Source organism: Jaculus jaculus, chromosome 2 (assembly GCF_020740685.1).
Source record: "Jaculus jaculus isolate mJacJac1 chromosome 2, mJacJac1.mat.Y.cur, whole genome shotgun sequence".
NCBI classification, from domain to species: domain Eukaryota; kingdom Metazoa; phylum Chordata; class Mammalia; order Rodentia; family Dipodidae; genus Jaculus; species Jaculus jaculus.
In genome coordinates this window covers 22,866,234-22,892,304 of record NC_059103.1, presented here as the reverse complement: position 1 = coordinate 22,892,304, position 26,071 = coordinate 22,866,234, and the positions used below count along the sequence as shown (strand labels likewise).

Below are 26,071 nucleotides of genomic sequence, written 5' to 3'. Positions count from 1 at the left end.
ATGCCGTGTGCTTGCACACAGCCTTGTGCAATCGCCAATACTGTGTAAACCAGGCATGGTGGTGATTGGGAATTGGGGTCTTGGAGAGTGCTGGAGCCTTTTTCTGCTCTTGGGCTTTAACCCAGGAGTTAGGGTGCTTCACTGTCAGCCACCCAACTACTGAGTCAGTGGTTTCCAGGTCTTGTCTTCGGAATTCACAGAACTGAGCCACAGCCGGGCAGGTAAGGTTCAGAGCTCGTTTACTAGATTACAGACAGAATTTTGGAGAAGGCAGGAAGACAAAGCTCCCCAACAGGAGGCGGTCTCCAGGAACAGACCACACTGGGTCTTTTCTAGGGTCTGGTGGGGCCTGGAACATGTTTCTATGTTGGGGATCAAGTTTTATCCTTCCAAGTATCTTAATCCCCCAGGAAAAGAGAACTCCTTCCTAGGGAGGGACTGAGCTTGAGGTTAAGGAAAAACAGATCTAGGCAGGGAACTCTTTTAGGTAAGAGACTAGGATAAGTCAGATCACTTCTGGGACTTCTATCAAACTGGAGACTGCAAGGGCAGGTTCAAGGGCATCCCTGGCTTTTATTTTTGGGAGGCCGTTACCCCTTAGCTGCCTCAGTGATGCACACCTACAATCCCAGTACTGCATGGGAGACAGGAGGTAAGAAGAGCAAGGTCATCTTTGGCTACATAGCTAGTTCAAGGCCAGTCTGGGATTCATGAGACTCTGTTTCAAAAAAACAAAACAAAACCCAAAACAAAATAGGAGTTTCTTTTTAGGCATCTTTAAAATTTTTTTTTACATATTTATTTTGCAAGTATGGGGGGAGGGTGGGAGGGAAGGATGAAGAGAGAATGAGTGGACCAGGGCCTCTTGCCACTGCAAGAAAACTTCAGATGCACGCACCACATTGTGCATCTGTCTTTAAGTGAGGACTGAGGAATAGAACCTGAGCACACAGGTTTTCCAAGTAGTGTCTTCAACCACTGAGCCATCTCCCCAGCCCATAACTATCTTTCAGTTAAGCTTATCTCCCTAATTAAGACCTCCAGGCACTAGATTACAACATGAAGCATAACTGGACATACATGACGCGCCAGCCCTTTTCTAAAATTCAGTTTTCTCCCTTCCTAACCTGGTCTCCACCTGGGAGACCACTTAATTATCTCAAGTTGACAAGATGCATTTTGTATCAATCTTGCTTTCCTGGGGGGATTCTGGGAGATTAAAAAAAATTATTAACAATTACATGATTATAAAAAATATCCCATGGTAATACCCTTCCTCCCCCCACCTTCCCTTTTGAAACTCCATTCTCCCCATCTCAATCAGTCTCTTATTTTGGTGTCATGATCTTTTCCTCCTGTTACGATGGTCTTGTTTAGGTAGTTAGATCATGGATATCCAGGCCATTTTGTGGGGAACATGTTGTAAGAAGTCTTACCCTTCCTTTGGCTCTTACATTCATTCCGCACCTCTTATTCTGGGAGTTGGGTGTGTTTTGTTTTTCAAGGTAGGGTCTCATTGTAGCCCAGGCTGACCTGGGATTCACTATGGAGTCTCAGGCTGGCCTTGAACTCACAGTGATCCTCCTACCTCTGCCTCCCAAGCTCTGGGATTAAAGGCGTGCGCCACCATGCCCAGCTGAAGCCCCCCTCTTTGTGTGTGATGTGTGCACATCTTTAATTTCTGGAAGACTTTTAACACCTGATCAAATTTTGTGTCTTTCTTACCTTTATTCCTCAGTTCCAAGCTTACAGTTTGTAGATTGCTTTTCCTATCTCCTGTGGAACCTGGCACACAGTTAACTATCACTTTGAATTACCCATAGAGTATGTCAAGTCTGTTTTAAAAAAATATTTTTATTTATTTGAGAGAGAAAGAGGGAGGGGGAGAGAGAGAATATGGGCATGCCAGGGCCTCCTGCCATTGCAAATGAACTCCAGATGCATGTGCCCCCTTATGCACCTGGCTTACCTGGGTCCTGGAGAGTTGAACCAGGATCCTCTGGCTTTGCAGGCAAACGCCTTAACCGCTAAACCATCTCTCCAGCCCTTAAGACCGTTTTAGAATACTTTAGGCTTATTGAGTAAATGGTCATTTTTTTTTTTTTCTTTTTCTGTTTTTTCAAAGTAGGGTCTCACTAGCCCAGACTGACCTGGAATTCACTATGTAGTCTCAGGCTGACCTTGAACTCACAGTGATCCTCTTACCTCTGCCTCCCGAGTGCTGGAATTAAAGGCATGTGCCACCATATCTAGCTCTATTTCAGATTAAACATATTTTTTTAAATCTTATTTTTATTTATTTGGGGCGTGGGGGGGAGAGAATGTGAATGGGCCCTCCAGAGCCTACAGCCACTGCAAACTAACTACAGATGCATGAGCCACCTTGTGCATCTGGCTTATGTGGGTCCTGAGGAATCTAACGAACCGAGGCCCTTTGGCTTTGCAAGCAAGCGCCTTAACTACTAAGCCATCTCTCCAGCCCTATTTCAGATTAAAAACAAAAACTTTAAATTTTTATTTACTTACAAGCAGATGGGAGAGAGAGAGAGAATGGATGTGCCAAGGTATTTAGCAAATAAACCCTAGATCCACGCGCCACTGTGCACCTAGCTTTATGTTGGTCTTGAAGGCAAATGGCTTAGCCGCTGAGCCAGCGCTCCAGTGCTCTTAAAACTGGGACAAATTCGGGCTGGAGAGATGGCTTAGCCTAAGGACCTTAGTTCAAGGCTTGATTTCCCAGGACCCATGTTGGCCAGATGCACAAGGGGGCTCACGCACGCATCTGGAGTTCGTTTGCAGTGGCTGGAAGCCCTGGCGCGCCCATTCTCTCTCTCTCCCTGTCACTCTGAAAAATAAATAAATAAAAACGAACAACAACAAAAAACTGGGACAAATTCTTACCCAGGCTGCCCTGAAACATACCACCCCTCCCCCCCAGGTCCTTGACTTCTCAGGGACTCTTGTCTCCCAAGAGTTGCTGGGCCTGATACCTTCTTAAGAACCTGGACTGCTGGCTTGTGACTGGTAGAGTCAGAAGGTGCAATACCAAAAAACATCGACACACTTGGAATCGTAAACTTTGTGCAAAAACTGAGCCTGAGGCACATCACTACCGTGTGTGGCTGTCTCTGAGCAGACTGTCGCTCCTACAAGGGCCTGACAGGAAAGCTGAAGAGGAGGTCATGTTGCTCTGGGAGCACTTTTACCTGGGATGGCTAAAAAGATTAGCTTGGCCTGCAAAGCCAAAGGACCAAGGTTCGATTCTCCCCGGGACGCACGCAAGCCAGATGCAGAAGGTGGTTGCATGCATCTAGAGTTCATTTGCTCTGCCTCTCTCTCAAAGAGAGAGACAAAAATGGAAAGTGTCTCTAAGGCGGCCCCCACGCCAGGAGCCCCTTCCATTTCAGTCCCCGGCGGCGGCGGGGGGGGGGGGGGATGTGTGTGTGGGGGAGAGGGAGGGTGGCTGTCCCGGAGAGGGCTCGGAGGTCCTCGGGCAGGCCACGCCTTGGACGCCGCGCCCGCCGACAGGTTCTCATCCGGGAGACACCGTGCAGAGCCCGGGCTCGTCGTCAAGGGGCCCCCGCGGCGTGGGCCCCACTCCGAGGCCCACTGATGGCCGCACCAGGTGACGCCGCCGCCGCCGCCGCCGCCGCAGCTCGCCGGGCCGCGCATGCGCAGCGCGCCTCCCCCGCCCCCACCACCCGGTCCCAACGCCCCCGCCGCGGCCCGCGGGCCATGGAACCCGCCGAAGCCGGCGCGGACCGAGCGCTTCGGCCCTCGCGTCCGGGCGCCGTCGCCCCGTGATCCGGGCGGGCTGGGTTGGGTGGGGGAGGGGGTCCGGCTACCTCCGCCGCCCGCCCGCCCGTCCGCCCGTCCGCCCGTCCGTCCGTCCGTCCTCCGGTCCGCCGGTGCCGCGCGTGCGCGCCCGCTCGCCGAGTGAAAGCGCCGAGTTGAGGGGTGGGCCGCCGCGACGATGCCGCGGGGCCGTCCCCCGAAGCCCCGGGACGGTGCGGCGCGTGGCGACTCCGGTAAGGCCCGCGGCGGCCGCCGAGTCCCCGGATGGGCGCGGGGTGCGCCGGGAGCCGCGGCGCGGAGGGCGGGCGGCGGCGACGACGACTGGCCGGGCGGGCGGGCGGGCGGGCGGGCGCAGCGCGGGCGGACGGATACGGGCGCCGCGGCCGGGCCCCTCCGCGCTGGGCCTACTTTCCGGGCCGCGGCGGCAGCGGCGGCGGCGGCCGGACGGACGGGGGCGGCGGCTTCTTCCTCCGGCTGCTCCTGCTCCCAGCCTCGCGGCCGCCTCGCCCTGTCCCCGTCCGCGTCTCCTCCGCCCTTCCCCCAGCCCCATGGCCGGGTCCCCTTCCCGCAGCTCCCCTCCCTTCCTGCCTACCCCCACTGCCCTGCTCAGCCCAGTGCTGATGAGGCGTCGTCCCCGGGGCCCTGGGACCTCGCAGACAGAGTGGGGGTTGGCATGCACACAGTAGGCGCCGCTTAGCCTTGGAGTCCTCCCCACCCCCCACCCCCAGTGCACAGTAGGCCCCGCGGAGTATTTAGCTTAGAGTCCTTAAGGCTCGGTGCCACTTGGTTCATGCACTAACTTGAGTGTGTTCGGGATGGAGGAGGAAGTGCACACAGTTTTGCTGCGCGCAAAATGATGGGGGGAAATGTCACCCACACCGGGGGCCTACCCTTCTCCTTCTCCCCCTGCCCCAGTCCTAGGGCTCCCCCCCCTCCAGCTCGATGAGGAGGATTGAGATGTACAAGGTCACACCGGTTTCTACTTATTTATTTATTTTTGAGGTGGGATAGACCTCCCTGCTCCTTAGTTTGTTGTTTCTAGTCTAGATTTATTTGTAGTCTTGGAGGGTACCTACCACGTAGTCCCAGTGTACTCGGTTCTGAAGGAGTCCCCCCTTCCCCCTCCCCCCCCAGTTTGTGTTGCCAAGCTGGCTGTTCGTGTTGGGTGCTGAGATGCCCGATGTCTGCCTAGAAGTCTACAAGGAAGATGGACTACCCTTCACTAACATTCATCTTTATGATTATGTCTCTGGCTGCTGGTTATAGTGACTGGGGATTAGGCTATCCTTGGAGATGGGTGCGCAGAGGCTCATTAAACAGCTATGAGTAAAAGTAGCAGACGTGCAGACACTCACTATGTCAGGTCTGGAAATACAAAGGGCTGTGTGTGTGTGTGTGTGTTTAAATTTTAATTTATTTTATTGATTTGAGAGAGAGACATAGAGGAAGAGAAAGAGGCAGGCAGAATGGGTGCGCCGGGACCAACAGCAACAGCAAATGAAGGCCAGATGAATGCGCCACCTTGTGCATCTGGCTTACGTGGGTGCTGGGGAATGGAACCTGGGTCCTTTGGCTTTGCAGGCAAGCGCTTTAACTGCTAAGCCATCTCTCCAGCCCAGGGCTGTGTTTAAGTTGGTCCTCGGAAGCCTCTGAGAGAAGGGGGAGAGCTTAGGAAGGAGACACCTACCCAAGAAATCACAGTGACTGTTGGCACTTGACAAACTCAACAGGTGTGTAAATTTGGGAATAGGAACATGGTATATGGCAAGGTTTTTTTTTTTTTTTTTTTTTTCCTTTCTTTCAAGTTAGGGTTTTTTAGTCCAGGCTGACCTGGAATTCACTATGTAGTCTCAAGCTGGCCTTGAACTCATACTGATCCTCCTACCTCTGCCTCCCAAGTGCTGGGATTAAAGATGTGGGCCACCACGCCCATCATGGTAAGCTTTTTGACATTTCTGTTGCTTTTATGGACTTGGAATGATGTTGGCTAAATGGAAAATGGTACTCAGATATGAAGATGCATAGTTGAAAGTAACTACAAAGACCATTCATCAGTAGCTGGTGGTGTCTTCATTGCCTGTCACTGCTTTGATCTTGGCCTTGTTTTTGTTTAGTGTTTAATTTTGTTGTTGTTGACATGCCAAAAACAATGTGGGGGCTGAGGAGGTAGTTCAGTTAGTAAAGTACTTCCCTGACACGCACAAAGTCCTGGGTTCCCATCCCAGCATCACCTAACTGGGAGTAGTGGTTTATGCTTGTAATCCCAGCACTCAGGAAGTGGAGGCAGGAGGATCAGAAGCTCATGGTTGTCCTAAAACAGCCTGGGCTAAATGAGGCCTTGTTTCAACACGAAAACATAAAAAGAATACTGTAAGGTGCAGAGTGTTTCAGTTATGTGGAAGAAGGGTTAGTAGAAAGGAAATGTAAGGTTTTCATTAGGATAAAGCTGGGTCTCCATTTTACCAGATGGCACTGCTGTCTACAAAGCCCCAAACCTGAGAGGAATTGTAGTTTTCTTGTTTTCCAAGACACTTAATAACTAAGTCTTGTTGCCTCTTCCTCATGACTGGCTGCATTCTGTCACAGCCTTTAGACTCCAAGGTGGAGCCTCCAAAATGAGGGGGGCAAGTCTTGTCCTTAAATCGGTCACTCGCCTGTGTGTATGTGCCTTCAGGAGTCAGCTGTGGCTGCCCTCTGATTGAAGGGGGGGGGTGCCTCATGCCGCCCACCTAGACACCACACCCCTGCGCGACCTGTGGACCGCACACAGCCTTCGGCTCTCCTCCCTCTGGAATTCGGTTGTTCTTGTGGCCTCCACTTTGGGTCTCAGGCCCTTTGTGGTTCTGGTCTGAGAAAACACCTTTGCTTCTCCATAGACCTAAGTGCCACAGCTTCAAAGAGGCCTTTTGTAGACCTGTTCAAAACACTTTTCTCTACTTCACACCGGTCATTCTCCCCACAGCGGTTCACAAAGTATGGTGCTTTCAGAGGTCTTTTATTTTTTTTCCAGAGGTCTTTAAAAAATTATATGTATATATGTTTCCTTTGTATATAATATATATTTGTGAGGAGGGAGGAAGGGTGAGAATGTATGGGCACATCAGGGCATCTTACTGCTGCTAATGAACTCTTAATTCATGTGCCACTTTGTACACCTGGCTTTGCATGGGTACTAGGGAAGTGAACCCAAGTCACCAGGCCTTGCAAGCAAACGCTTTAACTGATAAGCCATTTCCTGGCCCACGGAACTCTTTAAGATAAATACTTGTATAATGATATTAAGACTGTTGGCTTTTCCACTTGGTTAGCATTTGCTCTAATTGTGAGCATGCGGTTGTGGGTACCACTGCCGACAGCTCAGTGTGAATCGAGATGGTGGTGTGCCAGAACTGTGACTGCTTTCTTCATACACCCCGGCCTAAACCACCACACTGCAACAGGGAGAATGCAGAGGCTGGTAGGAGAATCTACCTGCTACTCTACTAAACTAGACAGATTGTAATTTTTTTTGGGGGGGAAATACTTTTCATGAAAATATGCGTTACATTAACATAGACTGATTTTTTTTTTTTTTCGAGGTAGGGTTTCACTGTAGCCCAGGTTGACCTGGAATTCACTGTGTAGTCTCAGGGTGGTCTCGAACTCACCGAAGTCCTTCTACCTCTGCCTCCCAAGTGCTGGAATTAAAGGTGTGTGCTACCACACCTGGATGACTGAGTTTTTAAAAAATTAATTAATTTTATTTATTTATTTTTTGGTTTTTCGAGGTAGGGTCTCACTCTAGCCGAGGCTGACCTGGAATTCATTATGTAGTCAGGGTGGCCTCGAACTCATGGCAGTCCACCTATATCTGCCTCCAGAGTACTGGGATTAAAGGTGTGTGCCACCTCGCCTGGCTTAAAAATTAATTTATCTTTTATTAACAATGTCTGTGATTGTAAACAATATCCCATGGTAATGCCTGCCCTCCCTCCCCTCACTTTCCCCTTTGAAACCTCACTCTGCATCATATCCCCCCCCCCAGTCAGTCTCTCTTTTATTTTGATGTCATGATCTTTTCCTCCTATTATGATGGTCTTGTGTAGGTAGTGTTAGGCACTTTGGGGTTTGGATATCCAGGCAATTTTGTGTCTGGAGGAGCACGTTATAAGGAGTCCTACCCTTCCTTTGGCTCTTACATTCTTTCTGCCACCTCTTCCGCAATGAACCCTGAGCCTTAGAAGGTGTGATAGAGATGTTTCAGTGCTGAGCATTCCTGTCACTTCTTCCCAGCACCATGGTGCCTTCTGAGTCATCCCAAGGTCATTGACATCTGAAAAGAGAAGGTTCTCAACCCAAAGTGAGAGTAGCATTAATATATGGGTATGAACATTAAGAGAAGTGCTTACTGGGCAGTTTGGTGAGCATAGTTATATATTTAGCCAGATAGCAGCAGACGTTACATCCCTAGGACTCATGACTACCCCCGTTGTAGGTTTTCAGTATCAGGGATGTATTCCCTCCCATGGAGTGGGCCTCCAGTCCAATTAGAGGGCAGTTGGTTTCCACCATGACAGATGTGCCACTATTGTACCTGTTGGCTCATTTGGCCTGACTGATTGACTGATTTTGTTGTTGTTGCTTGTTGAGACAGGGTCTCACACGGTAACTCAGGCTGGCCTAGAACTCACTGTGTATTGGCTCAAACTGAGCAGACCATTCTTTGCTGGTTTATTTATTTATTTATTTTGGTTTTCTGAGTTACGGTCTCATGCTAGGTCAGGCTGACCTAGAATTCACTATGTAATCTCTGGGTAGCCTTGAACTCTCAGCGATCCTCCTACCTCTGTCTCCCAAGTGCTGGAATTAAAGGCATGCGCCACTATGCCTGGACTTGGTTTAAAATTTATTTAAAATTTTTTTGCTTATTTGCAAGGAGAGAGAGAAAATGGGCACACCAGGGCCTCCAGCCACTGCAAACAAACTCCAGATACATGCACCCTCTTGTGCGGCTGGTTTACATGGGTCCTGGAGAGAGTCGAGCTGGGATCTCTTCGTTGTTAGCCTACTTTGTAGGCAAGTGCCTTAACCACTGAGTCATCTCTCCAGCCTCCTCCCAATTAATTAATTAATTTGGGATAAATACACTTGCACATGAGCCATGGTGTGCCTGTACATGTTGGAATAACTTTTGGGTGGGTCCTTGCCTTCTGCCTTGCTTTGAGTCAGGGAATCTTGTCACTGTTATGTTCATGAGCTTCCAGGAAATTCTGCTATCTCTACTTTCCATCTGTCTCACCATAAGCGCACTGGGATTATAGAAGCCTGCTACACTACAGTTTCTGACTTTTACATGGGGTCTGGAGTTCTGAACTCAGGTTCAGAACAGCAAATGCTTTTTATCAGCTGAGCTGTCTCTCCAACCCCTCTGCCAATTTTTGAATGAATATGTTTATTTTTTAAAATTTTTATTTATTTATTAGAGAGTGTGAGAGAGAATGAGGCAGATAGAGAATGGGTACACCAGGGCTTCCAGCTACTGCAAACTGCATGTGCCACTTTGTGCATCTGGCTTACGTGGGTCCTGGGGAATTGAACCTGATCCTCTGGCTTTGTAGGCAAGCACCTTAACTGCTAAGTCACCTCTCCAACCCTGAATGAATAAATATTTTAACAGTTTGGTCAATTTAAATTTCTAGTAGGGTGGATATTAATGGATAAAGTCTACGTAAGCTGTAGGTTTTTGAGGACTTCAGTAATATTTGTGATTATAAAGGGGCCCTGAGGTTGAAATGCTTGAGGACTTTGTGGTGTAGGTCACTTTCGTGTTTTCCATAGCCTGTAGTGATTTTGCCCAGTTTTTGCTGACTCCATACAGAACTTTTGCCATGTAGCTGGCTGGCCTTGAATTGGATATTCTGTCTTGGCCTCCACCACAATGGCCAGCTCCCGTGAGGTGCTTTGTTCCTGGGAACCACTACAGGAGTGTAGACAGTTTCACAGACAGGAAACAGGCTCAGGGAGAGTGAGTGAAGGCCAAACAGCTAGAGAGGTTGGGCACTGGGGTTTGCTCTGCATTACATTCCAGAGCTCTTCATCGGGCTGAATGTTTGTTTCACAACTAATCTTTTATTTAAAAAAAAAATATTCGTGTGTGTGCTCATGTGTAAGTAAGTAAGTAAGTAAGTATGTATGTATGTATGTGTGTGTATATGGGTGTACCATGGTTTGTTGCCACTGCAAATGGATGTCTGGCCAGCTGTGGTGCCACATGCATTGAATCCTAGGAGGCAGAGGTAGGAGGATCACGATGAGTTCCAGACCAGCTTGGAACTGCAGAGTGAGTTCCAGGTTAGCCTGGGCTAGAGCAAGACCCTACCTCAAACAACCCCACAATGAAAGGTACTAGTAGCCAGGTGTAGTGGTGCACATCTGTAATTCCACATGGGAAGTGGAAACAAGAGTTCAAGGTAATCCTCAACTACAGTATGAATTAAGAGTTTACCTGAGATTACATAGTGAATTCCAGGTCAGGCTGGGCTAGAGTGAAACCTTACCTTGAAAAACAAAAACAAAACATACAAACAAATAAAAAAGAGTTTAGCTTGGGCCACATGAGACCTTGTCTAAAAGATAAAAAGAAATTTTTTTTGAAAAAAGTGAGTAGGAATGGACCTCCCAAAACACATTTCTTTTAAGAAAAAGTGTGTGTATGTATGTGGGCTCACGGAAACCAAAGGTGTCTTCCTGAGTCACTCTCCCCCTTATTTTGTGTATGTGAGTGTGGGTGCATGCATGCCCTAGCTCAGGTGTGCAGGTTGGAGGAAACTTGGGGTGCTTCCACTTTGTTTCAGGCAGGTTCTGTTTGTTGCTTGGCAGGCTAGCTGGCCCCGCGCTTCTGGGACTTGTCCTGTCTCCCTCTCTCTGCCTCTCCCTCTCCCATCTCACTGTCGGAGCACTGGGATTACAGACATGCACCACTATGTCTGGCTTTTATTTGTGAGCTGGGGATCCAAACTCTCGTTCTCATGCTTGGCACCAAGTACTTTATCCACTGAACCATTTCTCTGTCCTTAACCCCGCTCCCAACTAGCACTTTTCATGAGGTAAGCTTAGGACAGAGGTAAAGAAATAAGTCAGCATTTGTTGAGCATACACTTACAGGGTTATGCTCATCAAGGCTGTGGGCTTTGATGCATCGCCAAACTTTTAAATGTGATTTTTTTTAACCTTTCTTAAGTTGGATTTTGTTTTCATGTCCATGTGGTTTCTCCTTAGTTACTCAGAAAGATGTAGCTTATTTTCCAAACATTTGGGGTTTTTAAGATTACCTTTTTTGTTTTTTGGTCTCATTTTAGTCCAGGCTGACCTGGAATTCACTATGTACTCTCTGGCTGGCCTGGAACTCACAGCTATCCTCTTATGTCTGTCTCCCAAGTGTTGAGGTTAAAGGCATGCACTACTGATGCCTGACAAGATTATCTTTAAAATTTTTTTTTCTATTTTATTTTAATTTATTATTTGAGAGAGATAGAAAGAGGGAGAGAGCAAGAGGTCACACCAGGGCCTCCAGCTGCTGCAAATGAACTCCAGATCTATGTGCCACCTTGCGCATCTGTCTTACATGGTCCTGGGTAATTGAACCTGGGTCCTTTGGCTTTGTAGGCAAGTGCTTTAACTGCTAAGCCCTCTCTCCATCCCAAGATTACCTTTTTTAAAAAAAGATATTTTAATAATTATTTTTATTTTTATTTATTTTACAGAGAAAGAGAGAGTGAGAGAAAGAATGGGTGTTCCAGGGCCTCTAGCCACTACAAATGAACTCCAGACGCATGTGTCCCCTTGTGCATCTGGCTTAAGTGGGTCCTGAAGAATTGAACCTAACCTTGGTCCTTTGGCTTTGCAGGCAAGCGCCTTAACTGCTAAACCATCCCTCCAGCCCTAGTATTTTTTTTTTTGAGAGAGAGAAGGGAAGAATATGGGTACACCGGGGCCCCATGGTGCAAGAAGCAAACTCCAGACCGCATGTGTCACTTTATGCCTAGCTATATGTGGTTACTGGAGGGAATTGAACCCTGCCTGGAAGGCTTTGTAAGCAAGCAACTTTTTTTTTTTTTTTTTTTTGGTTTTCTGAGGTAGGGTTTCACTCTAGTCAGACCAAGTAAGCAACTTTAACTGCTGAGTCATCTATCTCTCCAGTACCAAGATTATGTTATTGATTTCAACTCATTTGCATTGTTGTCAGGAAACCATTTTGGATTATGTTAATCACTTGAAGTTTGCTGAGGCTTGTTTCTATCCTGTGATCATAGTTAGCTCCTGTGTGTGCTTGGTTAAAAAAAAGTTGTGTCACTTGTTGAGATTTTGGTTAATTACTCAGAAAAATGTTATTTCCCAGTATTATTTATTTTTGGGCCACCCTAATGATGTGAAGTAACATCTCGATCTGGTTTTGACTGGCCTGTAGCTCAGGCTGGCCTTGAACTCATGATCCTCTTTCAGTGCTGGGATGACAAGTGAGCACCACCACACCCACTTTATAAAATGGAGTTGGGCATTGAACATAGGGCCTCCTGTGAGCCAGGCCAGTGCTCCATCAAGTGAGCTCCATCCTCACCTTGATACACACTTCGTACCTGATTGCAGCTCCTGAGCATCCAAGACTTTTTGGCCTTGACCAAACAACTTGAAGGGAGGAAGGACTTGCTTTGGCACATGGTTTCAGAGGTTTTGGTCCACAGTCCTTGGCTGTGGATTCTGGGTCTAAGGTGAAGCAGAACATCACATGACAGGATCATATGGCCCAGGCTCCTTACTTCATGGCAGGTAGGAAATAGAGAGACTGGGGCCAAGGACAACACACAGTCCTAGGGACACTCCCAGTGACCTACTTCCTCCAGCTGATCCTTACCCTTAAGCTTCTAGAGCCTCTCAAAATAATGTCACCAGCTGGGTGTCAAACCTTCTGTACCTAAGACCTTTGGGGGACACTTTATACCTAACCCATATCAGTGTCTTCTGGTGTATTATTATTATTATTATTATTATTATTATTATTATTATTATTTGTGTGTGAGGTAGGTTCTCACTCTAACCCAGGCTGACCTGGAGGAACTCACTGTGTATTCCCAGGCTGGTCTCAGACTCACAGCGATCCTCCTACCTCTGCTTCCTGAGTGCTGGGATTAAAGGTGTGTGCCACCACACCAGGCTGTTGTATTATTTTTATTTATTTATTTTTTGTAGTATTTTAAAAAAATATTTATTTGCATGCATATGCTTGTGTGTGTATGGTGTATGCAGGTATGTGTGTGGGTTTGTCAGGGTCTGTTGCCACTGTAATCCAATGCCTGTCTGGCTTTATGTATATGGCTGGGGAATTGAACCCAGGCTGGTAGGCTTTGCAAACAAGTACCTTTAACTGCTGGGTCATCTCTCCAGGCCCTTGCTGTATTTTATATGTTATTGGAGTAACTTGTTTTTTTCTTTTGGTAGGGTCTGTCTCTAGCCCAGGTTGACCTGGAATTCACTATACAGTCTCAGAGTGGTCTTGAGCTTTTGGCGATCCTCCTACTTCTGCCTCCCAAGTGCTGAGATTAAAGGTGTGCGCCACTATGCCTCTCTCCTCTCCCCATAACATTTCCCCATAGTTTCTCTTCCACTGGTATGCTGAGATTGAAGGCATGCACCACATTGCCAAGCTTACTTGTTTTATTTTATTTTATTTTAGTGTGAATGAGTGCGAGAGAGAGACAGAGGGAGGGGGTAAGGGGGAGAGAGAGAGAGCGAGAGCGAGAGCGAGAGAGAGAGAGAGAGAGAGAGAGAGGGTGTGTGTGTGTGTGTGTGTGTGTGTGGGAACGCCAGGGCCTCAGCCACTGAAATCCAACTCCAGATGCTTGCACTACCTGGTAGGCATATGCAGCCTTGCTCCTGCCTCACCTTTGTGCATCTGGCTTATGTGGGATCTGGAGAGATCCCTAGGCTTTGCTGGCAAGCACCTTATCCGCTAAATCATCTCTCCAGCCCTATTATTTTTATTTTGAGAGAAAGAGGCAGAGAGAGAGAGAAAAGAGAAGAGAGAGTGAATGGGAGTGCCAGGACTTTCAGCCTGTTACAAATGAGTTCCAGACGTGTGTCCCTTGTGTGCATGTGCGACGTTGTGCATTGTGCATTTGCATCACTGTGCATCTGGCTGTGTGGGGCCTGGAGATTTGAATGTAAGTTCTTAGGCTCTGCAGGCAAGCACCTGAACCCCTAAGCCATCTCTCCAGCCCTTGCTTGTTTGTTTTTGAAGCAGGGTTTCACTGTAGTCCAGTCTGACCTGGAACTCACTCTGTAGCACAGGCTGCCCTTGAATTCATAGCATTCCTCCTTATCTCAGCATTCCCAGTGCTGGGCTTAAAAGTATGTGCCACCACGCCTGGCTGGAGAAACTTTAAAAAGAAATATTCTGAGCTCAGCATGGTGATACACACTTTTAATCCCAGCACTCGGGAGGAGGCACAGATAGGAGGATCATTGTGAGTTTGATGCCACCCTGAGACTACATAGTGAATTCCAGGTAAGCCCAAGCTAGAGCAAGATCCTACCTAGAAAAAAACTAAACAAACAAAAAAATTAAAAAAAAATGAGCAAAAGATTTCTTCTTTTTCTTTTTTTATTTTCGAGGTAGGGTCTCACTCTAGCCCAGGCTGACCTGGAATTCACTATGGAGTCTCAGGGTGGCTTCGAACTCACGGCAATCCTCCTACCTCTGCCTCCCAAGTGCTGGGATTAAAGGCGTGCGCCGCCACGCCTGGCAAATGTTTTGAGTTGTCTTCCTACCTGCCTACCTCCCTTCCATCCACTTCTTATTCTTGGAATTTCACAGTCCTTGCCACAAGCATATCCAGGCCCAGTCAGGAAATTTAGTTGACTAACAGACTGCCCATTCTTTATTTTCTATTTTATTTATGTGTGTGTGTGTATGTGTGTGTGTGTGTGGGGGGGGGGAATGGTTGTGCCAGGACCTCCAGCCACTGAAAACGAATTCCAGATGCATGCACCACCTTGTGTATCTGGCTTACGTGGGACTTGGGGAATTGAACTGGGATCCTTTGGCTTTGCAGGCAAATGCCTTAACTGCTAAGCCATCTTCTCCAGCCCCTATTCTTTTCTCTAATGAAATGTGAAGGTCTATGGGAGATGCCTGGGACCAGTGGATGAGATTCCACACCAAAATTGCTTGTGACATATTCCTAGTCCTTGTGCAGTTCTTGTGTATTACATATTTATAACCTAATTAGAGCACATGGAATGTATTTACTTATGTTAAAGAATTGTAGTGGCTTAGAATATTTTTATTTTATGGCATTCTTGAGAAATTGATGAGTTTCTATGATAGTCTGTCATTTTTCTTTTGGTCTCTTTTTTTCCCCTAAAGATAAGATCTTAAGTTATCAAGGCTGGTCTTGAACACACTGTGAGTTGAGGATGACCTTGAATTTCCTGATCCTCCTTTCTTCCTCTCCCTAGTGCATCTCCCTAGTGCATCTCCACCATGCTTGGTTTTAATGCCTTGGTGGAGATTGAACCTGGGCTTAGGCGAGCGCTCTACCAGCTATACTACATCCACAGCTCCATGTCTGTTCTTATTTGCAAACACTTAATTTTTAAAAAAATTTTAGGTTTATTTAATTTAGGGGGGAGGGGAGGAAGAGGGAATGAATGGGCACCCCAGGACCTTTGGCCATAGCAAATGAACTCCAGATTCATTTGGCACATTGTGCACCTGGTTTACATGGGTCCTGGGGAATTCAACCTGGGTTCTTTGGCTTTACAGGTAAGGGCGTTAACCACTAAGCCATCTCTCCTGAGAACACTTAAGTTGCAGCATTTTCCCTGCATGTGCATAGGTTCTTGGGAACACTTTGTAAGAACAGGGCTGGCTGAGTGAGGCCTTGCTCTCTCTTAGTTCCTAAATGCTCACTAGCTGATGGGATAAAGTTTTTTCTTTCTGACTTAATCTTGCCTTATAGCAGTTTTCAGAGATACACAGAACCTGCAGATTGGCATTTTAAGGCTATTAATGTTTCCATGGAGTTGAGGTTACCAAGTGGTTTAGGAAGCTGTGTGCTCTTTATGGGACATAGAGGTTAGACATCTCCATGGGTTATAGTGATTTCGTGATAGTATTAGGTTAGTCTGCAAAGTTGTGCTTTTCATTTTTTATTTTTAAAGGTATTGTCTCACAGTAGCCCAGGCAGATCTGGAATGAACTCTGTATTCCCAGGCTGGTCTTGAACTCACAGCATTCTGCCTCCTGAATGCTGGGATTAAAGGTGTGTACCACTGAACCTGGCTGCATCTGCAAAATTTAAGGAGCCTCCTTGTGGCTTTTTGTGTGCCTGTGTTTGGTTGTCATATTTGAAGAAACTAACTTTACTTTTCTAGAAATCCTACCAACAAGTCCTTAGAGTTTTCTTGTCCCTTGTTTCAGGAATTCAACATTTTTCACTTCTAATTTTAAAACGTGTCCACTTCCTCAATTTTTTCCCCAATCTATTCCTTATAGCATTACATGTTTCTAAAAGAGTTTACATGGGGCTCAAGAAATGGCTCAGTGGTTAAGGCATTTGCCTACAAAGCCTAATGACCCAAGTTCAATTCTCCAGTAACCATGTAAAGCAACCATGTAAAGCCAGATGCACAGTGGCACATGCATCTGGAGTTTGTTTGCAGTGGTTGGAGGCCTTGGCATACCCGTTTCTCTCTCTGTGTCTCTTCTCTCTTATCTCTTTTTGCTTGCAAATAAATAAATGAAAATATTTTTTAAAAAGTTTACAGAAGCCCAGAACCATGACCTTGGTACTCAGGTCTTCCCCCCACCCCCCACGCCCATCCCAAGGTAGGATCTCACTGTGGCCCAGGCTGACCTGGAATTCATTCTGTAGTGTCAGGGTAACCTCAAACTCACAGCAATCCTACTTCTGCCTCCCGAGTGCTGGGATTAAAGGTGTCTGCCTCCACACTTGGCTATTTTTTGTTTTGGTGTCTTGAGGTAGGGTCTCACTCTAGCCCAGGCTGACTGGGATTCACTATGGAGTGTCAGGGTGGCCTCGAGCTCACGACAATCCTCCTATCTCTGCCTCGCGAGTGCTGGGGTTAAAGGTGTGTGCCACATGCCTGGCTGGCTTTTTTCTTTCCCTCCCTCCCTCCCTCCCTCCCTCCCTCCCTCCCTCCCTCCCTCCCCTCCCCTCCCCTCCCCTCCCCTCCCCTCCCCTCCCCTCCCCTCCCCTCCCCTCCCCTCCTTCCCTCCCTGCCTTTCTTTTTAAAGCAACGATGGTCTCACTGTAACCAAGGCTGACCTGGAACTCATTCTGAAGCCCATGCTGGCCTCCAGCTCACAGTGATCTTCCTTTAGTGCTGGGACTAAACGTGTACACCACCATGCCTAGTTCTCAAATTCACTTTTAACAAATTTCACCTACAAACCTTTCCTAAGTTTGATTTTTAAAAGATGGCTGAATGATTTTTTTTTTTTTTTTGTGTAAGGAGACTTGCTTAATACCTGTGTTTTTTTTTTTTTTTTTTTGTCTGTACTTATGCAATTATATAGATGGCCTTTTGGCATTGAATGAGGAGAACCTTGACGATGACTGTCCAGTCCCCAGCTTCCACAAATGTGAAATTTGTCTGCTGTCTTTTCCAAAAGAATCTCAGTTTCAGCGCCACATGAGGGAGCATGAGCAAAATGACAAGGTGGGTGTTTTCTCTTTTTAAATTTATTTGTAAGGAGAGAGAGGAAGAGAATGAGAAAGAGAGAAAGAATGGGCACACCAGGGCTTCTAGCTGCTGCAAACCAACTCCAGATGCATGTGCCACTTTCTTCATCTGGTTTGATATGGGCACTGGGGGGTTGAACCCTACTCTGTTAGGCTTTGGAGGCAAGCACCTTAACCTCTGAGCCATCTCTCCAGCCCAGGTATATATTTTCAGAGGGACTGTCAGCATTGCGGGTTCTGAAGCTGGAGGTGGCGTCAAGTCAACATGAAATCCACAGTTTTTCTTACAACTTAGGTTGCTAAATTGTAGAGCATTTAGTATATAAAAATGCTGGCATGATTTCAAGAGTGGGTCCTAGTTAATGTCTGTATTAAGAGTTACTTATGAGGGACAAAGACATATTTCAAAAATAGGACGTTAGTAGCTTCAGTTTGCCTGTGTGACTGGGGGTGTGTTTGAAGTATTCTTTTTTCCAGCAGGACATTTTATCCTCATGTTGTCTTCATGGCCTTCTAGAAGTTTTACATCCTGTTTCGGGAGGGAGCAACACTATCTTTTCTTTTTTGTTGTTTTTGGATTTTTGAGGTAGGGTCCTGCTGAAGCCCAGGCTGTATGTTTTTTTTTTTTTTTTCTTTAAGGTAGGGTCTCACCTTATTTAGTCCAGGCTGACCTGGAATTCACTATGTAGTCTCAGGGTAGCCTTAAACTCACAGTGGTCCTCCTGTTTCAGCCTTCCTAGTGCTGGGATTAAAGGTGTGTGCCACCATGCCCGGCCGTTACTGCCTGTTTTTGAGGGGTGCTAGAGATCGAATCCAGGGCATTATGATGTGCACCACTACTGAGCTACACCTTCCAGGCCTGCACTCTTAAGTGGAGATCTGCTCTCTTTTATGCTGTGCTCCTCTGGGTATGTCCAAGTGGAACCATTTGCCCCTGTCTGGGCGGTAGCACTGAAAGCAACTACTGACCTCAGTTTGCTAGGAGGATGTAAGCTGGTGAGCCATGGGGGACAGACGGCGTCAGCTTCTGCTCCCAGCAGACAGGCAGGAACAGCCCTGGCCTCACCAGCTGCCATATGGCTGTGCTGTTGGAAGTGGCCACAGGTCATGTCTCAGGGAAAGGGTATTCTTGGTGCCTCAGAGAGAAACACCAGTGATTGCTTTATCTTTCTGCAAGTAAGTGGGAGAATATCTTCCATTTAGGGGAGATTTCATATTGAAAGAAGCAACTTAGTTAGAATTGAGAACAATTTTGCATGTTATTTATTTTAGTTGAAATGATTGTATTTACAACAGTGAGCTCATCAGAAACAGGAGGAAAAGTCCAACTTAATGGGTCAAAATTTCTCAAATATTTTTAAAATATTAAATTTTTTTTATTTGAGTTTGGTGTGGTGGTACACACCTTTAATCCCAATACTCAGGAGGCAGAGGTAGGAGGATCGCCATGAGCTGAGACTACATAATAAATTCCAGGTCAGCCTGGGCCTGGGATAGCATGAGATCCTACCTCAGAAAACAAAACAGACTACATATGTGAAATTTATTTGAGAACGTGAGAACGTGAGTATGAACATGCCAGGGCCTCCTGCCACTGCAAATGAACTCCAGGCATATGCGCCACTTTGTGCTTTTCGGCTTTACATGGGTGGGTCCTGGGGAATCCAACCTGGCTCATCAGGCTTTGTATCACATCTGTTTTATTTATATATTTTTTCTTTTTGTGAAGGTATTGGGGATTGAACTCATGGCTTTGTGCATGCTAGGCAAGCAGCATCTGTTTTAATAGAGACAATCACTAGGTACTATTGTATGTAGCATTTTGCATTAGAACTATCTCCTGGTTTGGGTGTTTTGGTACATGTCTGTAACACAAATACTTTAGAGGCTGAGGTGGGAGGAGCAACAGTTTTAGGCCAGCCTTAGCTACATATTTCAAGACCCTCAAGAGAAAAAAGAAAAAGAATACTTTAAAATTAGTGTATGTATGGGTGTGTGTGCACAGTGTGCATGTGGAAGTCGAGAGCAGCGTTGAGATGTTTGTGCTCCACTGTCTGAGACAGGGTCTCTTGCAGCTGCAAACTAACATGCTGTAAACTAACATCAGAGGAGCTGGCCTACAGACTTTGGATTTTCCTGGCTCTACCTCCCATTGTTGGAGTTGCATTGGTCCTCAACAGCTAGCTAGCTTTGGATATTTGTTTGTTTGACAGAGAAAGAGGGAGGAGGGAGGTGAGGGAGGGGGAGAGAGAAAGAGACAGAGAATGGGTGTGCCAGGGCCTTCAGCCACTGCAGATGAACTCCAGACATGTGCACCCCCTTGTGCATCTGGCTAACATGGGTCCTGGGGAATTGAACCTGGGTCCTTTGGCTTTGCAGGCAAATGCCTTTAACCGCTAAGCCATCTTCTTCAATCCAACATCAGCTTTCTGTGAGTGCTGAGTATTTGATCCTGAGTTGGCAGGCTTTGTAAGCAAGGACCTTTAACTGTTCAGCCATTTCCCCAGCCCCCAAAAGAAATGGTTTTGCTCGTGGTGATATCTTCTAAGTGTTTAATGACTCGGTCAGCAGCTTTATATGTGTCTTTTGGATGTATTGACTCAGATCCAGAAGAGACGAGAGTTTTTTTTTTCTTAGAGGTAGGTTTCACTGTAGCCCATGCTGACCTGTAACTCACTCTGTAGTCTCAGGCTAGCCTTGAACTCACAGCCATCCTTCTACCTCTGCTTGCCAAGTGCTCAGATTAAAGATGTGTGCCACCAAACCTGGCGAGACTCAAGTGAGACAAGGGCTCACATAGCATAGGCTGGCTGTGAACTTGCTATGTAGCTGAGGATGACCCTGAACACCTGATTCTTCTGCTTCCATCTCCGAGAGCTGGAATTACAGGCTGCCTTACCACTCCAGGCTCAGAAGATGCTCTCTAGAGAGAGTACCTGAGGATTATGGTGCTTGGTAATATTTAATCACATGTATTAAACAGGCGTCTGTGGAATGATTGTATTTCAGTGCCTTCTTTTCTTTCACATAGCCACACCGATGTGATCAGTGCCCCCAGACATTTAACGTTGAGTTCAATCTGACGCTTCATAAATGTACCCACAATGCAGAAGACCCCGTGTGTCCTGTGTGCAACAAGAAGTTCTCTCGAGTGGCCAGTCTCAAAGCGCATATTATGCTCCATGAGAAAGAAGAGGTAATCATTTTACATGTGCTTTCTTAGCTGCTTGTTAAGATACATGTGACCAGGAACTTGATAGACACTGGTTTATAAAGCTTTCTGTGTTGAATTCAGAGTTAACAATTTTATTTTTACTTATTTTCTTTTTTTTAGTTTTTCCAGGTAGGTTCTCATTCTAGCCCAGGCTGACCTAGAATTCACTATGTAGTCTCAGTGTGGTCTTGAACTCACGTTATTTTTATTTATTTATTTGAAAGTGACAGAGAGAGAGAGAGAGGGAGAGAAAGAGGCAGATAGAGAGGGAATGGGTGCTCCAGGGCTTCCAGCCACTGCAAACACAGACGCGTGCGCCCCCTTGTGCATCTGGCTAATATGAATCCTGGGGAAATGAGCCTCGAACTGGGGTCCTTAGGCTTCACAGGCAAGCGCTTAACCGCTAAGCCATCTCTCCAGCCCTTATTTTTATTTTTTAAGACAGAGTCTCACTATAGGCTAGCCTGGACCTCAGAGTCATGCCAAACCTTCTGCTTCAGCTTCCCAAGTGCTGAGATAAAAGGCATGCACTGCTATGCTCAACTGAGAGTAGATTTTAAAGGGTTCTTATTTGGAAACAAATGAATAAAAATATTTTTATTTATTTGCAAGCAGAGAGATAAAAGTGAAACAAAGAGAATGGGCTCTGCATGGGTACCAGGGAATTGAACATGAGTTGTTAGGCTTTGCAGGCAAGCACCTTAACTGCTAAGCCATCTCTCCAGCCTCCAAAACAAAAAAATAAAATCATGTGAAGTAGTCTATAAGGTTAATGGCTTGATTTAGCTAGTCCATGGTACATGTCTCTCTATTTCTCTCCCTCTCCTTCTCCCCCATATATATAGTGTTATATATGTAAACATTGTGCTAATTTATACCGTTTTTTACTCATCAGTTCAAATTTAGAAGTGTCCATAGTCATAACATTGGTGAATTCATTATAATCTTACAGCCTTTTTTTCTTTTTGTCTGTGTGTGTGTGTGTGGGGGGGGTATGTGTGTTTGTACGTGCGTGTGCAGATGAGTACACCTCTTGCTCATGTATATAAAAGCCAGAGGACTATGTTGGGTGTCTTTTCTCCATGAGAGAGAAAATGGGTGCATCAGGGCCTCTTGTTATTGCAAATGAACTCAAGATACATGTACCCCTTAGTGCATCTGGCTTTACATGGGTACTAGAGAATTGAACCCCGATCCGAAGGCTTTGCAAGCAAGCATCTTTAACCACTGAGAAATCGCTCTAGCTCCATCAGACTTAAAAAAAAAATCAGATATTTTATTTTAAATATTTTATTAATTTATTTATTTAAGGTAGAGAAAGACACAGATATATAGAGAGGGAGAGAATGGCCATGCCAGAGCCTCTAGCTATTGCAAGCAAACTCCAGACACATGTGCCACCTTGTGCATCTGGCTTATATGGGTACTGAGGAATTGAACCTGGATCCTTAGACTTTGCAGGCAAGCACATTAACTACTAAGCCATTTCTCCAGCCTTTTTTTTTTTTTTTCAAGGTAGGGTCTCACTCTAGCTCAGGCTGACCTGTAATTCACTATGTTGTCTCAGGCTGGCCTCGAACTCATAGCAATCCTCCTACCTCTGCCTCCTGAGTGCTGGGATTAAAGGCATGCACCACCATGCCCGGCTCCAGCCCCCCCCTTTTTTTTAATGTTTTTAAAATTTATTTATTTGTCTATTTAAGATAGAATGAGAAAGAAGCAGATAGAGAGGGATAGAATGCAGATATTTTGTTTGTTTATTTATTTGAGAGACAGAGAGACAGAGACAGACAGGCACAGAGGCAGAAAGTGAGTATGGATGGACCAGGGTCTCCTGCTGCAAACAAAATCTAGATACATGCACCACTTTTTGCATCTAGCTGTACATACTGGGGAATTGAACTCAGGTTGTAAGGCTTTGTAAGCAAGCCCCTTAACCACTGAGCCATCTCTACAGCCTTGCCGCCATCAGGCTGTGTGTGTGTGTGTGTGTGTGTGTGTGTGGTTTTTCTAGATGATAAGGTCATGTGGCAATGTCGAAAGATTGGACACCCCTGATTAGTTACCAAGCTTGTCTTGCTTAGAGTGGCATTTTACACAGCTGGTGCAGTTTGTGTGGAATAATTGTGTTGGAGGAGATGGAGGAAGACTGGCTGAAGTAGAAGCTGTGACCAGCATCTATGCCTGAAGTGTTCCTTGTACTTGGAGCATGGCTTCCTCACGGCATCTGTGAGGTATTCAGTTGCCATAGTGATAGTCTGACCAGGGGCCAGAAGAGAGGCTGTTCAGTTGAGCAGGGTCATTGGCTTAACTCACTTGTGAAGGAAGAGTAAATGTGAAAAGATGCTTACAATAAGAAGTTATTGTTAACACATTCTCTCTCTTCTTCTCTAGCACTGAAGATTGAATCTAGGGTCTCATGGATGCTTAGCGAATGCTCTATCACTGAACTATATCCCAACCCTAACCCTCCTTAAATTTTTTTTTTTGAAGCAGGGTTTCACTCTGAAAAAAAATTTTTTTTGAGACAAGATCTCTGTCTCTTAAATTTTTTTTGTTTATTTATTTATTTGAGAGCAACAGACAGAAAGAGAGAGAAAGAGGCAGGCAGATAGAGAACAGTTGCACCAGGCCAAACGAACTCCAGACGCATGTACCCCCTTGTGCATCTGGCTAACGTGGGACCTGGGTTAGGCTTCACAGGCAAGCGCTTAGCCACTAAGCCATCTCTCCACCCCTTTTTTAGTTTTTTTGAGGTAGAGTTTCACTCTAGCTCAGGCTGTCCTGGAATTCACTATGTAGTCTCAGGGTGGCCTTGAACTCTTGGAGATCCTCCTACCTCTACCTCCCAAGTGCTGGGATTAAAGGTGTGTGTCACCGCACCTGGCTTGAGGAAAGATCTCATAAGTTTTCAAGGTTGACCTTGGATTCATTCTGTGACCCAGACAGGCCTTTAGCCTCCTGAATAGCTAAGATTAGGCTCAGCTAACATAAGCATTCTTTTTTTTGTTGTTAAAATATTTTATATTTATTTATTTACTTATTTGACAGAGAAAGTGGGGGGGGGGGAGAGGGAGAGGAAGGGCACACCAGGGCCTCCAGCCACTGCAAATGAACTCCAGATGCATGCATCCCCTTGTGCATCTGGCTAATGTGGATCCTGGGGAATTGAACCTGGGTCCTTTGACTGTGCAGGCAAATGTCTTAACTGCTAAGCCATCCCTTCAGCCCCTCCCCCCTTTTTTGATTTTTTTCATGGTAGGGTCTCTCTCTAACCCAGGCTGACATGGAATTCACTGTATAGTCTCAAGATAGCCTTTAACTCATGGTGATCCTCCTACTTCTGCCTCCTGAGTTCTGGGATTAAAGGTGTGTACCACTATGCCCAGTGACATTCTTTTTTTTTTTTTTTCCCCATATCTTTTGTGGTTTGAGTCATATATAACTTCATCTAACAAGTGTTGTGTTGAGTGACTACATGTGGCGGGAAAATAGGCCGGCCACTCTGGAAAAAAGAGGTAAGTAAAAAACAAACATCCCACCGTGGTGGCGCATGCCTTTAATCCCAGCACCCGGGAGGCAGAGGTAGGAGGATTACCATGAGTTCAAGGCCACCCTGAGACTACAGAGTGATTTCCAGGCCAGTGACATTCTTAATGCTTTGTTCTTAAAATGCTTAACTGGCCTTAACCCCTGTCAAATGCCTTGGCAGTGTGGGAAGCTGTTTTGGAAATTGGAGCAGAATCCAAGTTAGGCCAAGTGCACAGACTGTCTAATACTAGGCAGCGTGGGCGGGTGGGAAGAAGTTCTGTGCTGAGGGAGGGTTTCTGAGTAGAGGGGACACTGGTAAGATTGAGTTGATGACAGACCATGCAGTCTAGGCCATGAGGTGAAGTGCCTGGTGTGTTAATACTCTGCAGGAATGAGATGATTGGGTGAAGGTGAGTTTTGCTGACCCTTCATGTTCTGGGAGTTCTCAACCCCAGGTGACATAAAAGAAGAGAGATGGTTTTCTATCAATATGGGCACACTCTAACCCACCCCCACCTTTTTTTTTTGGTTTTTGAGGTAGGATCTCACTAGTTCAGGCGGACCTGGAACTCACTATGTAGTCTCAGGGTGGCCTTGAACTCACAGTGATCCTCCTTTCTCTGCCTCTTGAGTGCTGGGATTAAAGGTGTGTACCACCACGCTCTGCTTTTTTTTTTTTTGGTGAAGGTCTTAAGGTCTTAGTTTGCCAGACTGGTCTCAAACTTGATATGTTGCTGAGGGTTTTAAACTTGTGATTCTCCTGTTTCTGTTTGCTGAGTGCTCATTGAACGCAAGGCTTTGGGCATGCTAAGCAAGCCCTCTTTGAACTGAGCCACATCACCATCCCAAGTGTACTTCCTTCAGTTCACAGAACAGAGCTTTCCCTGTTCTTTGTCCTACTGTTCTTTAGTTGCTTTTCTCTGTGACTGGAAAGAAATATTCTAGTCATTCGACATTTCCAAAAGTCTTTGGGTTTTTAAAAATTATTTCCAAAATCTTTCCTTTATCATATTGACCCTTCTACACATTTTCAGATGCTTTTCCAGATGGTGCCTCAAAGTGGAGTTCATAGTGCTCACTGTTAACTCCCAATTTCTGGGGTCCTATTCTGTGGTTGTGACATCACCAAAGCCTTGGGAATGGCACATGTTCAGGGTTGTATAGCTGTAGATGGGAGTGTCATTCAGAATGCTCCTGGGGTCACCTTAGATTACAGGAGGGCTTGCAGCAGTTAAAAGCTACATTTTCCCCCATTTCTTTCCATTTTATTTTTATTTACTTATTTGAGAAACAAAGAAAAAGAAAGAGAGAATGGGCATGCCAGGGTCTCCAGCCACTGCAAACTCGAGATGCATGCGCCACCTTGTGCATCTGGCTTACATGGGTCCTGAGGAATCAAATCTGGGTTCTTAGGCTTTGTTGGCAAATGCCTTAACTGCTAAGCCATCTCTCTAGCCAAAGTTACTCATAAAACAGACATTCTTGTTGTATATAAACTGATTAAAAAATAGCCTTGAAGCATATTAACATATGTACTTAGGAGGTATAATTCACATTTTAGTATAAGATACTCCATGTTTTTGGGTTTGTATTTTCCGGACACTGTAAACTAGTTTTTCCATACTGTACAATAATCTATGGAGATTAATAGTCTTAAATCTAGAGATTAGTACTCTTATCAGAATGCATCTCAAACTGGGGAAGAAAACTATAGCTCTATACCACTTCCAAATATTTCTTTGAAATTCACTTAATTACTGAAGTTTACCCTTAAGGGATACTCTAGGGT

The 26,071-nt window shown here is 46.0% G+C and overlaps 1 protein-coding gene across 5 annotated transcripts in view; it reads left to right on the top strand.

Moving 5' to 3' along the window:
* The first annotated feature begins 3,973 nt into the window (after positions 1–3,973).
* The window catches only part of Znf236 (zinc finger protein 236), a 134,113-nt gene continuing 112,015 nt past the window's right edge, over positions 3,974–26,071 (top strand). For all 5 annotated transcript variants that reach the window (XM_045142551.1, XM_045142550.1, XM_045142553.1 and 2 more), the window contains exons 1-3: positions 3,974–4,028; positions 17,372–17,514; positions 20,569–20,733. In XM_045142551.1, coding sequence (XP_044998486.1) covers positions 3,974–4,028; positions 17,372–17,514; positions 20,569–20,733 — 363 coding nt within the window. The remainder of the gene's footprint in view (positions 4,029–17,371; positions 17,515–20,568; positions 20,734–26,071) is intronic.